This window comes from Ascaphus truei, chromosome 7 (genome assembly GCF_040206685.1).
Source record: "Ascaphus truei isolate aAscTru1 chromosome 7, aAscTru1.hap1, whole genome shotgun sequence".
In the NCBI taxonomy this organism is placed as follows: Eukaryota; Metazoa; Chordata; class Amphibia; order Anura; family Ascaphidae; genus Ascaphus; species Ascaphus truei.
The window spans coordinates 68,655,884-68,673,075 of NC_134489.1; the positions used below are offsets into that span (position 1 = coordinate 68,655,884).

The 17,192-nt window shown below is 40.9% G+C and overlaps 1 protein-coding gene across 3 annotated transcripts in view; it reads left to right on the plus strand.

Moving 5' to 3' along the window:
- ZNF385B (zinc finger protein 385B) overlaps positions 1-17,192 on the plus strand; it is a 445,753-nt gene that overhangs the window by 105,294 nt on the left and 323,267 nt on the right. The window contains exon 1 of one of the 3 annotated variants that reach the window (XM_075608926.1): positions 3,962-4,812. The exons of the other annotated variants lie outside the window; for them this stretch is intronic. Coding sequence (XP_075465041.1) covers positions 4,788-4,812 — 25 coding nt within the window. The 5' untranslated portion in view covers positions 3,962-4,787. Of the gene's footprint in view, positions 1-3,961; positions 4,813-17,192 lie in introns of those variants that run through there. 3 annotated transcript variants of the gene reach the window in all.

A 17,192-nucleotide genomic window follows, 5' to 3' on the forward strand; every position in this document is an offset into this window, starting at 1 on the left:
AAGGATGTTGAGCCAGGTTGTAATCTGATTGCCAATTCATGGGAAGGATGTTGATCCAGGTTGTAATCTGATTGCCAATTCTTGGAGTCAGGATGGAATTTATTTTTCCCCTTACGAGATATCATTGGATGATATGTCACTGGGGTTTTTTGTTTGCCTTTCTCTGGATCAATATACTGTAAGTATAGATATAGGATAAAGTATCTGTTGTCTAAATTTAGCATAGGTTGAACTTGATGGACGCATGTCTTTTTTCAACCTCATCAACTATGTACTGTAACAGAAACAGAGAGAATGGTGATGCCACTCTATAGATCATTGGTGAAAACTCCCCTAGAGTACAGTACTGTGTTCAATTCTGGAACCATAGCTCTAAAAGATTATCCAAAAATGGACTACTAAGATGGTGCATGATCTACAGCAGGGGTGCTCAACTCCAGTCCTCAATCCCCCCAACAGGTCAGGTTTTCAGGATATCCCTGCTTCAGCACAGGTGACTTAATCAGTGGCTCAATCCGAGACTTATCTCCCAAATTCACAAATCCTCATTATGTTTGTGTGTACAGAGGCGGCACATTTTATTTGAGTGCGGCTAGCTCCGCAAGCCTGGGGATGCCCCGGCATGCTAGCCGCACTCCGCGCGGTCACGCGTCATCGGGTGCCTGCGCCCCCTGCACGCGCGTCCAGGGCTCCCCGAGGGAGCCCTGGTGTCCCGCGATGTGGGGGACGGCGGCAGGGGGTTCCGGGGGACCCGGCGGACCCGGCAGCGGGAGGGAGAAAGCCCCGATCGGAGGGCGCTCCTCCGTGTCTTCGGCGCGCGCCCGGCACCCTCTGGCGCGCGCCAGGTTACTGCTGCGGCCGAGAACGGGCAAATGCTCGAATAAACTCGGCCGCAGCAGTATCTTTATAAGAAGTTTTTTTATTACCACATAAACTTTTACGGAATTACGCTACAGTATGTGGTACGCGCTTTTCACTTTCTTACACACACACACACACACACACACACACACACACACACACACACACACACACACACACACACACACACACACACACACACTGTATTGTGGCAAGAAAAAAAGGTTTCCCCTGATGAAGTCGGCTTCATAGCTGACGAAATGCGTAAGGCACACATCATCACGTCAATTCCAATCAGCTGATGTTAGGATTCCCTGTCGGAAGTATTTGGGAGCTGAGCGAGTTTGCTCTATTTAAATTGTTTGGCGGCAAGTCAGACGGATGTACCTAACAGTTTTGCTGTCTGTTTCCCTAAGGAGACTTACGGGTCACCACAGGTATTGCCGTTCATTTGTGGACATTGTATTATCATCAGTGGGGGTAAGCAGGTTGTATACCACTCGTTCGGCGGAGAGCTCAGTTGATGGACTCACATTGGCTCAATTCCCGGACCAGCTTTACTGGGTCACCCTGCAGAGGAGCGGAAGGACCGTCTGAGCCCTTAAATCAGACTCCGTGTCCATTCATCCAGCAGAGGTCACAGCTCACAGGTGCATTTTCATGGTATTTCCGGATCAGCGTGAATTGGTCTCCCTGATACAGGACAGAGAGCTAGCTGATGAGCACGCTGTTGCACACTACCTCCGGATCAGCGGCAATTGGTCTTCCCGACATAGGAGTGCTAAGATCGTCTGAGCCCCCTTATTCACAAGAATCAACTATATCTACCATTACTGGACTGGTATTACATACTCATTCCACGGTTCTGCATACAGTAGAGGCAGCGATTATTCTAACAAAAACCAGTGGCAATTCCCCAAAAGGCCCAGGTACACCCAGGTACATTCTGAATACATGCCTTAAACTTTCCTTAAACTAGCCCCAGCATTTCTGCATTGATTAATGGCCTATCAGATTAACATCGGGGGTCCCTGGCAGTCCCATTCAAACTGAATTGGACTGCCAGGGATCCCTGCTGTGTTAATCCTATGGGTCGTTAGTCAATGCAGAAATGCCTTAAACTTGCCTCAAACTGGCCCAGAACATACCCAGAATGTAACCCAACTAGTTTACAGCAAATGTTAGAATAAACGTTGCCTCTACTGTATACTGTATATGGTTAACTTTAGATTCAGTACCTGGTGGCACACCCTTGAGCAGCAATGACTTCAACTAAGCGTTTTTTCAGTTATTACTGGTATGTCTCTCATATTGGTTTTCAGGAATTTTGGCTCATTCCTCCTTACAGAACTGCTTCAACTCTGTGACATTTGAGGGCTTCCTTGCATGGACATCTAGCTTCAGGTCTTGCCACAACAGTTCAATGGGGTTTAGGTCCGGACTTTTACTAGGCCATTCTAAAACATGGAATTTCTTCTTCTGCAACCATTCTTTTGTAGATCTGCCTCTATGTTTAGGATCATTGTCTTTCTGTGTGACCCACTTTCAATTCAGCTTCAGCTCTCGGACAGATGGCCTGACATTCTCCTCTAGAAACGTCTGATATAATGCAAAATTCATGGTTGTGTCAATGATGACAAGCCCTCCACGTCCTGAGGCAGAAAAACAGCCCCAAACCATCACACTCCCATCACCGTGCTTGACGGTTGGGATGAGGTTCTTCTGTTCGAAAGCAGTTTTGGTTTTCGACAAACATTGGTTCTCTTTAAGGACAAAAAGTTCTACCTTTGACTCGTCTGTCCAGAGAACATTGTTCCAGAATCTTGTGGATGTGCTCTTTGGTAAACTTCAGATGGGCAGCAATGTTCTATTTAGATAGCAGTGGTTTCCTCATGGCTATCCTTCCATGAACACCATTCTTGTTCAGTCTTTTTTTGGTATTTGAGTCAAGAACACTCACATTAGCCAAGGCAAGAGTGGCCGGCAGATCCTTGGATGTTACTCTGGGGCTAATTGTGACTTCCTGTGTGATTTGCCCATTTGTTCTTGGTTTTGGTAGGACAACAACTCCAGGATAGAGTGACTGTGGTCTTGAACTTTCTCAATTTGTAGACTATCTATCTAATAGTGGATTGATGGAGCCCCAAATCTTTAGAAACGGTTTTGTAATTCTAAACTAATGAGCATCAATAACTGCTTTTCTGACGTCCTCATAGATTTATTTTGATCATGTCATGACGTGTTTCCACACACCTGTATGGTGAAGACCAAACTCAAAAAGTTTCTGATCTTTATATAGGGTGCGGCCTCCCAAACTTACCCCTGAAGATCTACCTAATTATTTAAACATCTGATTCTAATTATACAGAATTGGTTAATATAAACCCTATTCAAATTTCAAAAAGACTAGGTTGGATTCAATAGTATAAGTAGAAGACCGGTGGAGGCATCATATAGAAAAAATGTAAAAGTTTATTAAAGGATCATAACGGACCCCGAGGCAAAAGTAACGCACCTACGCGTTTCGGCCTGGGCACCCTTTATCAATGGGTTTGATTCAAGAAGGTTACCATGGAAAAACTAAGGAATTTCCATAGTTATTATTATTATAAACTTTTTCCCGCCACTGTATATACACACACCCACACGCATGCACACACATAGACAATAGACATCTATTAGGTATCAGATATTTATATATAAGACTGAATCTGATTTATGAACCTGATTAACGCCTTGGGTATGCATCAATTTGTTTTTTTACTAAATAAATGTACCCAATAACATGTTGTCTTGAAGCTAGCAATAGGTAACAGGTTTTATACCTGTTTTTTCAAACCTCATACTCTATTTTGTGCTATACATATTCATGCATTCAATATCATTCTAAATATGTTTAACGCTCCCCTACTTACACAATCAAAACCGTTTAGAGATACAAAAATAGTGTGTTCTCTTCGATTGTGTATAATTACTGTTTTAGTTTGTGTTTAACATTGCATCATATTAATTGTAAAATAATATTCAGAAACAGTATGCGTGCGACTTAGATAAATAAGATCCTTAACAATTAACCTCCGTTTTCATTTATTCGAAATGTAATATATTTAAGGAATTTGGCTCAACCTGTTCATAAAGGGATCAGTACACTATAAAAGCAAATGTGGTTAATTATAGACATCCTCCGGGTATGATGCACATCAAAGATATACATGCGTGCTGTTAAGGAAACATATATATATTACAAGTCTTTTCTAATGCTTTCATTTGTCTGCCTGACAGCTTAGAAAAACAACATTTATTTTTCAACTTCTTTTTCTTATCCAGCCTTCACAACAATTACTCATCAGGGCAAAGAATACTGATTATCCTCTGCCTCCACAGTACATTATTAAAAAGGAGAGGGCTATTTTAAGTGCACAATTGATAAAGATGACTCTTCGACTCTTCATTCCACACGGTTCAGAGCTGATTTTGTGGAACCTTTCGTAATCACACGCCTTTCTAAGGCTTGCTTGAATTTGATCACAGTAGCTGATTTCATGCATTGATAATGAAGGCTTAGGTTGCTTTTTTTGCCTGCATAATTTCACATCAGACTTCTGGTGTGACACAGCCCTGTGGTTCAGTCTGCATAAAGACACAGCACTGTAATTGCTTTGCTTTCTTTACAAATGACTCAGTATGTGCTTCTCCTTCCCTAAAATGTTGCCAGCGTGTAAAGGATTTTCAATGAGCAGTGAGAAGAACCAGCATCTAGGAAGCTTGGAGCTGCATTGATTTTGAAACTGTACAACCATACAGATGATCGGGGCTTGAGCCAAAGCTCAGTATTTCTTAAGATCACATTGTTCCCATATTGGAAGTTCAGTCTATCTAACTTGGTTGCTAGTTACTAACCAAACATTAGCTTCTTCCTTGCTAAAATGTGGAGTGGATTTTCCCGTCGAGGTAAGCATGATGCTATTATTACATGTTTATGCTTTATGTGTTATTTTTCAAGGGTGCTGAATAATGTACGTAGATCTAAAGATATACATGTTGTGTGAATACAATTGTGTAACGTTAATAAAAAGGACACGATCTAATGTAGGTATGCTAAGTAACTTAACTAATGTATATCGTTGTCTGTCCCCTGTGCATTGTATTTTTGCATACTACCTGTGTTTCACTTCCAAATATATTTTATTTTGAAACAGTGAATGCTATTCAATATGTGTGTCTTTTTAGTCACTGGAGATTATTTTTTTAGCATGATAGCTTTATGCTGTGTGTTCGGTTAAGGGATGCTGGAAGTGCTGCATGTAACAGGATTATCAAAAAAATGCAGAGCAGATATTTCTGTGATCAACAAGGATAATCTGTTGGTGCACATACTTTGCCTGTGCTTCTGACAATGACAGTTTATAAGCAGAATAAAATATATCTTGCACTATGGGAATACAGGCTTCATTGTCGTCTCTTGGCTTGTTGCACAATCAAGGTAAAGTACAGATTATAAAAGGCTTTAAATAATGTTAAACTTATTTGATCATAGTTTGACAATATTTCAGTGCAGTAAGATCATTGTCAATGCAGAGTTGTGTTTAATATTAAAAGTATACAAGTATCCTATAGCTTTGCTTTTGTTTGTTTCATTAAAGAAATGCTGAACGTGCTCATCAAAATAAAACAGTAGTGGAAGTTATATTTCTTTTTAATATAGCTGTTGCATAAAATGTGTAGTGTCAGCAAACTTTTATATCAGTTTGACTCTTTTCTTGCTCCTCTTTGTTATACAGTACATGTACTAATGAGGCAGCCGTTTAATGGCACAAGTCAACTAAGTAGTAGATAAGTGGTTCATTTTAATATGACAGAAGAATGGAGAATTTCCATTTGTTAGCCACACATGTAAAACTTGTCCATTTAGACAGCATCAGGGACAAACCAATTGTGTTAGCCAATCTGCCAGGTCCCAGGGCCACTATCTTGCTAGAAGCCACGATGTGCTTTTGAAAGCATGAAATTAGTTTTATACTGAACACATGGTTTCTCATTTAACAGTTCTCTTTATGGTAATGGTCAATTTATGGTTCAGTGACAGGATTTAGGTATTCTGTCATAGCTGATAGCTTCTGCAAAGGTGTCCCTTAGAGATAAAAAAAAAAAATCCTAATTGCACGCTAGAGAACTGGCTAACCATCTACCCAATCAAATCAATGTACAGTTGTTTTCCAACAATCTTTTCAGGTATCTTTACAAACTGGGTACCACAAAATACAATCTCTCATATTAAAAAAAAATAACCTTGCTGATATAGGTTAGTTTTTGAATTGGTATATAAAATACACCAAACTAATACCAAAATGACACACAGCCTCACCAAAATGTCAAGCCTTGTAAGAAAAGGTCTGAAATGAATCATACTGCAGACTTTTTTTGCCAAATAAGAGACCTAAGTGTCCAATTTACTGTATCAAATTACTGTATGTTTAGTACGATAGTTTATTAAAGGACTACCATTTATTTAAACTAGATCTGGCTTCAAATATACTTGGGCAAGTATCCCAACCTTACTGTGCATCAGGTATCAACATGAATGATTAGTAAAGAATCCTGTATTGTTCATGATTTTATATGTACGGTAGACTGTCACTACTATATAACTATATAATAAATGAAAATACAAATCTGAAATCACATGCATAGTGACAAGAGTATCTGATATATATATACTAGCTGAGGGACCCGGCGTTGCCCGGGATGTAATGTTCCCGCTCCTCTCTCTCTCCTCTCCCCTTCCCCCTCTCTCTGTTTGTCCCCCATTCACATCAATCCAGTCCCCCCTCCCTCCTTTACAGCTTTGTTTGTCCCCCTTTACAGCTTCATGCAGTGTGTATGCGTCAGTCATTGTGTGTGCGTCAGTCAGTCACTGTGTGTGTGTGTGCGCGCGCGTCAGTGAGTGACGCAGAAACACAAACACACACAGACTGACGCACACACACACAGTCAGTGTGTGCGTGTGTGTGCCTCAGTGTGTGCGTGCGCGTCAGTCAGTGTGCGTGCGGCAGTCAGTCAGTGTGTGTGTGCGTGCGTCAGTCAGTCACTGTGTGTGTGGGTGTGGGGGTGTGTCAGTCAGTGTGTGTGTCAGTCAGTGCGTGCGTCAGTCAGGGTGTGTGCGTGCGTCAGTCAGGGTGTGTGCATGCGTCAGTCAGGGTGTGTGCGTGCGTCAGTCAGGGTGTGTGCGTGCGTCAGTCAGGGTGTGTGCGTGCGTCAGTCAGGGTGTGTGCGTGCGTCAGTCAGGGTGTGTGCGTGCGTCAGTCAGGGTGTGTGCGTGCGTCAGTCAGGGTGTGTGCGTGCGTCAGTCAGGGTGTGTGCATGCTTCAGTCAGGGTGTGTGCGTGCGTCAGTCAGGGTGTGTGCGTGCGTCAGTCAGGGTGTGTGCATGCGTCAGTCAGGGTGTGTGCATGCGTCAGTCAGGGTTTGTGTGCGTGCGTCAGTCAAAGGGCAGGGGTAGGGGGGGGTGAAGGGCAGGGGTAGGGGGGGTGAAGGGCAGGGGTAGGGGGGGTGAAGGGCAGGGGTAGGGGGGGTGGAGGGCAGGGGTAGGGGTGAAAGTGAGGCACAAATTGTTGGCAGGAATAAAATGTCACACACACACACACCGGGAGTGAGAGATGGTGGAGAGTGGGACTGCCGCAGATCCGAGGCGGCTGCTTGGCCCCCCAGCGGCCGGGGAGGTAGCACCAGGGAGTTAGCGGCGGGGAGGTAACGCCGGTGAGTTAGCGGCCGGGGAGTTAGCGGGGGGGGTAAGGGAGCACCGGGGAGGTAAGGGAGCGTTGGCGGCTGGGGTAGGAGGGCCGCGCTTACCCTCCGTCCGGGAGCCGGTGCAGGGTGGCGGCGCACGTGGTGGAGAAGTAAGGGTGCTCCGTCTTTCCGGGAGCCGGTTGAGAGCGAGGGGGAAGGAGCCTGAAGTTGGCGGCAGGAGGGCCGCGCTTCCCCTCCATCCGGGAGCCGGTGCAGGGCGGCGCACGTGATGGGGGTGATCGGGGGGACGGGGAGACAGTGTGTGTGTGTGTGTGTGTGTGTATCCTTTGGCCCGTCACTCCGCCTCAGGCCAATGACAGGTGTGCGGGGGCGGGCGGGCGGGCCAAGGGACCAATGAGATTTCCCCTAGGGACACAGAAGATGCAGACAGGCATACAGTGCTTTCACAAATATAGTATAAGATATATATACTGTATATATATATCTCAAAGGAATTGCAGAAGAAATGCCTATTTCCCCACAAATTATATTTGTATGCAGTTTCACCACCTTTCAGAAACCTGAAACTGCTGGGATTGGTGATCTTCTATCTACCTACTTCTTCTACCTACTATAAAGATAGGGTGCTGTACAGAATGGTGGAGTGGTTTTAAATAGTAAAGGAAATAGATGAAAGTAGATGAGAGTGATAGTATTAGAGTAATTTTTGCTATAAATATTTATTTCTAGGGTGCCAATATATTCCATAGCACGGTACAATGTACAGTAAAGACAATAACATAAAATAGCATAATAAAACATTAATTAGTTAGCACACACTGATCATACTGATAACAGACAAGTAGGTCTGTGCTCAAATGGGATTGCAGCCTAAATTGATTCTATTTACAGTTTAGTACAAGGGACTGTATATTTAAAAAAAAGAAAGATTAAAATTAGCGGAAGTAAATTCTATAGAGAGAGAGGTAACAGAAAATTGGATGGTGGACAAATAAAAGAGATGGAGGGATAGAGAGAATGGTTTGACAGCTGCAATCATTTGATCATCCTCTACAAACATATTGGGGGTTATTCATTTAACTGTGATCGTCCCAATCGGAGCACTGTTGCACAGAAACTCCGATTGACCTAAGCTAGAGAGAGAAGGTGACATAATGCAAAAAGACAGACAGAGACCGTATGGAGGAAGTGGAGCAGGTACATCCCCCAATTGTTGTTAGACCTTCCACTCAATGTTGCTTTCTTCATTAATAACACTTTACCAAGCAAATTCTTTGAAGGGATCCCTACACTTTGGAGGCTATGTATCAAGCTCTTTAAACAGCAGGAACCCTTTAAAATTGCTGTTCAGATAGTCAACACATTTAGCACATATACTACTGTTTGTATCAATAATTGCTATAGACACCGGGATTTACCAAATGCCGATACATGTTCTCGCACTACAATCTCTCAGTAACTGCCATTGACTATTTACACTGGATCGAGGTGCAATACTCTGTATTGGTGTATAGTGATATAGTGTATTCTTCCCCCAGAGAATGCTAAGATTAATTTTTAACACAAATTAGGGGAGTAGTGGCTTGACACACATACTATCTCTGCATCTCAGGCATAATGTTTTCTCAGTTTAGCTGTGTAAAAGATGACCCCACAGCTAACAGTCCCATGTCAGATGCAAGGAACTTTATTGCTAGGTTTCTTTCAATTGTGCAGGTGTGATAGGAAAAGGCACTCAGGCATACAGCCATAATTCATAATGTTGAGTCAGTCCCGGGTTTCCAGCATACCAGGGTCTGCAAGTTGATTGCCGAGACCCAGGTGTGCTGATTTCCCTGTTCAGCGGGATGTTCTGGAGCCCTACATAAACCCAGGCTCAGACAGTCTCTAACCACCTGAAGGGCTGGGAAGCAACATCCTTAACATACTGCTGTATCTCAACAACCAGGGGATCCCTGGAGCTGAAAATGCTGCTGTACAGCTCTGGCCCACTCCCCCCCTTCTTCCCCTCATATACTTTCAAAATCCGGCAGTATTGCTATTTTAAGGTATAAATCTCAGGAGCTGAACATGTCGCCTCTCCTTCTTCTGCATTGGCTTGTCCGACGCCAGAGATCTTGTAGAATGCTTATCACTTGTTAATTACAGAGCAGGCAAAGCGTGACAGCTTAGATTGCTGTGACACACACAAACATACCCATCATCATGTCCTTCATAGACTGTGCTGCCACAGAGAAACAAGAGCAGTTGATGCCTTCATATTCAGATCCTATCCTCATTCATATTGTATGCAACATTTATAATTCCGTTGTATAAAGCACCTAAGAAATCCTTTTTATTTTTGCTGGCGGTGTTGTCATTGTATAAAGTCATTGTTATTATAGAATTTGATGATACAGAACTCTTCTTGAAATCGCTGGCCTTGAATTTCACTTACTTAGATTGACATGAGGCCATTGTACTTCCAATGCAGCCTGTTAATTTACAATCTTGGAATGAAAAAAAGATACAGGTTGGAACTTGGAGACTTGTACCAACACAACAAGTAATTCACGTTTATTTATTAGCTTTTATTTGTATGGCGCCAACATTTTCCGTGGCACTGTACATGTGGGAGGGTGGACAATAGTTACATAGTTACATAGTAGATGAGGTTGAAAAAAGACATAGGTCCATCAAGTTCAACCTGTGCTAAATTTAGACAGCAGATACTTTATCCTATATCTATACTTACTTATTGATCCAGAGGAAGGCAAACAAAAAACTCCAGTGTCCTATCATCCAATGATATCTCATAAGGGGAAAAATAAATTCTAGCCTGAGTCCAAGAATTGGCAATCGGATGAATCCCTGGATCAACATCCTTCCCATGTATACTTATTTGTAATATCCCTGTATACCTTTCCCATCTAAAAAGATGTCCAACCTTTTTTTGAACAAATCTATTGTATCTGCCATCACAGTCTCCATGGGTAATGAATTCCACATTGTAACTGCCCTTACTGTAAAGAACCCTTTCCTTTGTTGCTGGTGAATAACATTGTTTGACAATATATATGTATGTTAACACAAACTGAGATGAAAGAAGGGACTAGCCGCTCTAGTGTGTTAATTATCTAGGCAATAAGTGTAACCAGTTATCTCCGCTCCAAGAATAAGGGCAACCCCATCGCGCAGTAGATTTATTAATATGAGAAGGAAAGAAAGTATAAATTGCACTCAAGATTAAATGTAAATCATTGGCTTATCAGTGGGTGTGTAAGCAGGAAACATTGAATGGCATCGCACAGCTGAACTTGAGTCAACAGAGTCAGCATGGCAGCCCAGTTGATAGGAAGATCGTTTTATTAGACATAGCTTTTTGTCAAAAAGGATAAAAAAAGTATTAAGCTAGCTAAAAAAAAAAAGCCTTTTCTGTCCTAATCAATTTTATATCAAAGAAGAGAACTTGTCAAAGGATACATACACCTGTACATACAGCTAAACCCCGTTACAACGCGAATCCCCTTATAACGCGATGCAAGCGTGGCTCCCAATTTTTGTATTAATGAATACTTTAGAACACGATTATTGGTATCTTAAATACTTTATTGTACAATGCATATAATTGTACATTATTTCTAACACGATCCGCTTATAACGCAATGTGATTCTTTGGACCCCAAGCACAGCGTTATAAGGGGGTTGAGCTGTACATCCCAAATAGTCAGATCCCAATATACTCTAGTCTACAGGAGTATAACAGGGAGCATGCAGAAGCAATGATGACAATACAAAATACATCAAAGAGAAAGGTAACAGACACAAAAATGAAAACAGAATAACAAAAAATAAATGGATATGCAAATATTGCTAAAATATGACAAATATATTATAGCTTTGGGAATGGGAAAAAAATACCAGATAAATTAAAATAATATCCCACACCCCCCCATTCCTTATACAAACAATCCAGTGATCAGGTTTTTAAAGAAATAAAGAAAACGCTTCTGCAAAGAACCCCAAATGTATCACCACCCCTCACCCCAGCGGTCACGTTTAATACCTTGTACAGAGTATACAGTATGGCAAATCACCAGAATGTTGAAGGATAACATGTTTGGAGGCTACGTGATTGATATCACCTCTGTCAATTAGGGGCACATGTACCCTTTCTTTAAGTTATCCGATAGACCTGCCCACATGTACTGTAGGTCACATTTGCAAGTTAAAAGATTTAATCACATACTCAGTATTGCAGTTTACAAAGTCATGCATCTTCTCCCACTCATAAAATAAACAAAATCCTTGGAAAAATTAATAAAATTACAGCATTTATATCTCTGTTTAACACATTTAGAAGTTCATCAAACACCGTACCATACACGTTCTTTCTATTATGGGAATAATTCCATCTGAAAAAAACTAGGTGGAATTTTAGAAGCTGTTGTTGGTACTCTCAATAACCCAGTTTAGGTACATACAATATTATTCCTTTTACATATATATTTATATACAGTAGTTACAGTCTATAAGGCTTAAAAAAGACATACAGCATGTCCTTTGAGTTCAACCTACTGTATGTTAAGTTTAGACAAATGAGATACTCATCCTGTATTTGTACTTATATTGATCCAAAGGAAGGTAAAAAATAAAATAAAAGTGAATTATTATCCAATTATCTTGCCTAAAGCGAATTGCCAGAGATGTCTTATTGGTTCAACGTCCTTCCAATGTTTACTTATTGGTATATCCCTGTATACATTTCCTTTCAAAAAATGTGTAACATTTTTTTTAAAGATATCTTAAAAAAGCCTGCTACAACCAAACAACAAAAACCTTCATTCCAAAACCAATGGGAGATAGACTTAGGGGAAACCCTAGAGGATGAGGATTGGGACTCCATATTCTTAGCCACCGCAAAAAGTTCCATATGCACCACACTGAAGGAGAACGCATATAAAGTTCTTATGAGATGGTACCTCACCTCACTCAAATTATCTAAGTTCGCACCAGGGTCCTCCCCATTGTGCCCCAAACAATGTGGAGGAACAGCTGACCTGTTGCATATGCTGTGGTCGTGCCCGCGGATATCCCAAATCTGGGAAAAAATCAAAAATTGGATCCAGAGGATTTTTGACTTCTCTATTCCCCCAGACCCTTGGCTGTTTCTTTTGAATAGACCTTTGAACGGTCTATCAAAGTCACATAACAAATTAATTGCATATTTCGAAATAGCAACACGGTGTGAGATCGCAGCATTATGGAAACGCCCCGATATTCCAATTATCCCAAAGATTCGGAATCGTATTTGGTTTATTTGCCAGATGGAAAAGTTAACAAGTTTAGTTAATGACACTGGCGACAATTTCCTAAAAGCCTGGACACCTTGGTTGGCACAGACAGACATCCCCGGGGTAGAGCGTGATACAATTTGGCTATGATAGTAGGAGATGCGTTCTCCTCCGGAAAGGTAAAGCAATTAACCCCACATATACGCTGATATCAGCTACTTAAAGAGTAATAGAGCTTCAGAGATAGCACTACAATCCTTAGGTCTTAGCTGCAACCCCAGGAAAAGTCAGCTCCATCATGTCCTCCCCTACCTATTACCCATACCTCCTTCCTGCTTCCCTCTACCCCCCCCCCTTTTTTTTGGATTATTATTATTTGCTACCCTCCACTCACATGGCCGAGTAGGGCTCGAAAAGCCGTGCAAACCCAATATGCGTGAATCAAGGATCACAATACATATGTTAGTTTGTATTTTGTATACTTATATTGTATACTATGTATTTGTTCACCAATAAAATACAAGTTATAAAAAAAAAAGATATCTATTGTATCTGCCATCACAGTCTCTATGGGTAGTAAATTCCAAATTTTAACTGCCCTTACTGTAAAGAACCCTCCCTTTCTGCTGGTGAAATCTCCTTTACTCCAATCTCAAGGGAGGATCCTGTGTCATTTATACTGTACTTGGGACAAATAGTTCCCTTGAAAGTTCCTAGTATTGACCCTGAATATATTTGTCAATGTTATCATATCTCCTCTTAGATGGCTCTTTTCTAATGTAGAGAAATCTAACGTAACTAGTCTCTCCTCATAAATCAGACCTTCGATCCCCTTTATTAATTTGGTGTCTCTTCTGTGCAGTTTTTCCCATAATCTCACTGTACTCCATATTCAAGGTGTGGTCTTACTAAGGATTTATACAGTGGAAAATTGATGCAGTCTTCCCTTCCACCCATTCACTGTTTTATGTAAGATAATATCTTAGCCTTTGCAGCTACTACCTGATATTGATAACTATTGCTAAGCCTGCTCTCTACAAGCAATCCTAAATCCTTCTCCATCAAGGATTGATCTAATTTTGGCCGATTTTAGTTTGTACAGTATGTAGCCTACTTATTCTTGCTTCCCAAATGCATAGCATTACATTTATCTGTAGTTAACATCATCTGCCATTTACCTGCCCAAGTCTCCAGTTGATCCAAGTCCTTCTGTAAATAAATTATATCCTGTTTGGATTTTAATACCTTACATAATTTTGCGTCATCAGCAAAGATTTTGCTCTCTATTCCAACATCACGGTTTGCCCCATATCCCCCTAGATTGTAAACTCTCACAAGCAGGGCTCTCATTAACTTTTGTTTATGTTTTAGCTTGTTGGTTCTTATTTGGTATGTCATTCTGTTTATGTAATTTATATCCCTCTGTTCCTCCCATTGTATTGTGCTGTGGAATATGCTGGCACATTTTTAAATAAACAATAATAATAATACATTAAAAAGCAGCAGCCCCAGTATCGATTGTTGAGGTACTCTACTTACAACTTTAGCCCAACCTAAATAAGGTTCAATTTTTGATCTTTCTGCTGCCTATTCTATAACCAGATTTCAATCCAGGTGCAAATATTTTCACCCGGACCAATTTCCTTTATTTTCTACAATATCCTCTTGTGTGGCACCGTATCAAAAGCCTTTGCGAAATCGAAGTAGACCATCTCAACTGTATTACCCTGGTCTAAATTCCTACTTATCTCCTCAAAGAAACTAATAAGGTTAGTTTGGCATGACCTATCCTTCATAAATCCATGCTGACTATTACTAATAATTTTGTTGTCCAATAAGTATTCCTGGATATTAGTGGATTAGGAGGTTTCTCCCCACCATGTAGAGTGAAGGGAGCAACCCAAAGCTCCCAATGCATCACCTTATATACTTTTTCAACCTGCATTCACGTTCTACTGCCAAAACTAGCCAATCACGATCTGGCTCAACTCTCACCCAGGGGTGTCAAGACGACCTTCAGATGACGTCTCAGGATTTCCCTTCTCAATGTTCCTCTTGTGCTCTAAACATCACTCTTTAAGTGGTATTAGAATCTGTAGTTCATTCCTGCTCCTGGCTGATGTCAGATATTTTTTTCGTTTCCATGTAATTTGTTTTGTAGAACGATTCCACTGGCTTTACTTTCTTCTCATTAATTCATTACTCCTTACTGAATGGGCTGCAACTCTACATCTCATCTGATAGAGGGTCATTTATTAAGTGCATCAATTTCCATAGTTTGAAATGCGGCGCTTTGTGGTCTATGTAATTAGGCAAAGAAAAGTTGCTTTGATAGACTGCTTGCAAATTCAAGATGATTGTTAAACCTTTCAGTGCTCTGTCGCCTTTCGGAGAATGGCACAAGACCCGTCTCATGCACATGATCCATGAGCCATTCTTGAAACAGCATGTCTTTTTTGTTGTTTGAAAAGCTGTGGCAGTGATCTGAACGGAAGGAGAGAACTTCCATTAAATGTAGAGGGAGGAGAAATGATGATGTTGAGATGGCTATAACAGCGGCAGTTTGTGCCACTAAAAATATTGACAATCAAAAGGTTAATTAGGTTTCTTACATTTGATGCAGATTGTTACTGTTGAGGAAGTCTTCATTTATCCCTTTTGAATCTAAAGCCCTTTACCACCTTAAACTTTTCTCACTGACTGCCTCACACCTCTGGAATGCCCTTCCCCTCAATATCCAACTAGTACCCTCTGTATCCACCTTTAAGACCCATCTTAAAACACTCCCCTTGAACAAAGCATATGAGTAGCTCCGTGGCTGATACTATACACCTCATACCTCGACCGTGGCCCATTGCAGACACACTTACCAGAACACCTTCCTGCTGTCTCTGAACTGTATGTTCTTCCTACTTACCAATTAGATTTCTCTTGGGGCAGGGACTCCTTTTCCTAAATGTTACTTTTATGTCTGAAGAGCTTCTTCTAGTTAGTTGCTATTTGTATTATTATTATTATGTCACATGTATTACTGCTGTGAAGCGCTAAATAAATAAAGACATACATACATACTGTACTTCCACTTCTGTTTAGTGTAATTGGGTCAGGGTCAGGGCCATGGTAGAATTCAAATAACCCTTTGGCTAAATTGTTCATTTTTTTTTTTACGTTTCGAGGGAAGATCTGAAATGTATCTTACGTCCGATGTCTTCAACAACAAAAAAGACCTAAGTTGCTGCCTTTCTGTTTTAAGTAGCTTTATGCCTAAAATAACAAGGGATACCCTTGAATTATTGAATCAGTTCTTGTGCAAGTATACAGTACCTTTTATACTGTACAGCATATCTAGTACAAGAATGCATGATTTTAAGTTGAAGGGGTCTTCTATTTTTCAGAATTTGCTATTTACAGTGCAGTCGAATGTCAACAGTATATACGCATATAATAGGAAATTCAACTAATCAAATGCAAATCTGAAAATCAAACTGAGAAGGCTCAGGGACAAGGTTATCTGCATTACATCAAAAGACAAATATCCCCAGTGCTACATCCAATATGACAAATTATACTGTTACGTACTTATCTGTTTTTCTTCTCATAAACAAGGGTCATTTAGTTCAGTTCTGTGGTCAAAGTATTTTTAAGACTGCAACCACACTATCTGTAAACATTCACTTTACCTCTCTCGGTTGGAGGAAGAAGTCTTAATAGACTTGTCCTTCACAGGTGCATCACAAGACCTGCTATTTAAAATAGTTCACAATCCTAGTAGCACTACTTTTGACACAAATATATTTGGTGGGCTTGGGTTCTGAGATTGCAGTGATAGTGTGTATCTGCATTACATGTGTCAAAGGAGTTGCAGTAGAAATGTGTCTTTTGATTTCAAGTCCATGTGGGCAGCTTCCTCATCCTTCAGTGACCTGAAACTGTTGACATTGGTGAGCTTGTATCCTACCTGCTATAATCAAGGGGTGCAGCATAGAATGGTTGAGTGGTTTGAAATATTAACAAAGATAGAGCTTTGTACCACTAGACATTTTGCCACTGAAAGGATTACTCAGTTTTCCTACATGCGGTTCATATTGGTTTCTGCCATGTCATGCCTGCTAGTAAGAAAAGTGAAAAGTAGTGCAGAGTTTTTAACTTATATCTTGTTATATTTGTGGCACTTAAAGATGCTGCACCTGTTACTCTAAACTCGCAAGCGATAACGCGTGATACCACTAACACACGTTTTAATTAAAAATGTATTGCTGCTCCAGTCAAACAAATAGTGCCGCGGTTCATTTATATAACTCTGTTCCCCCAT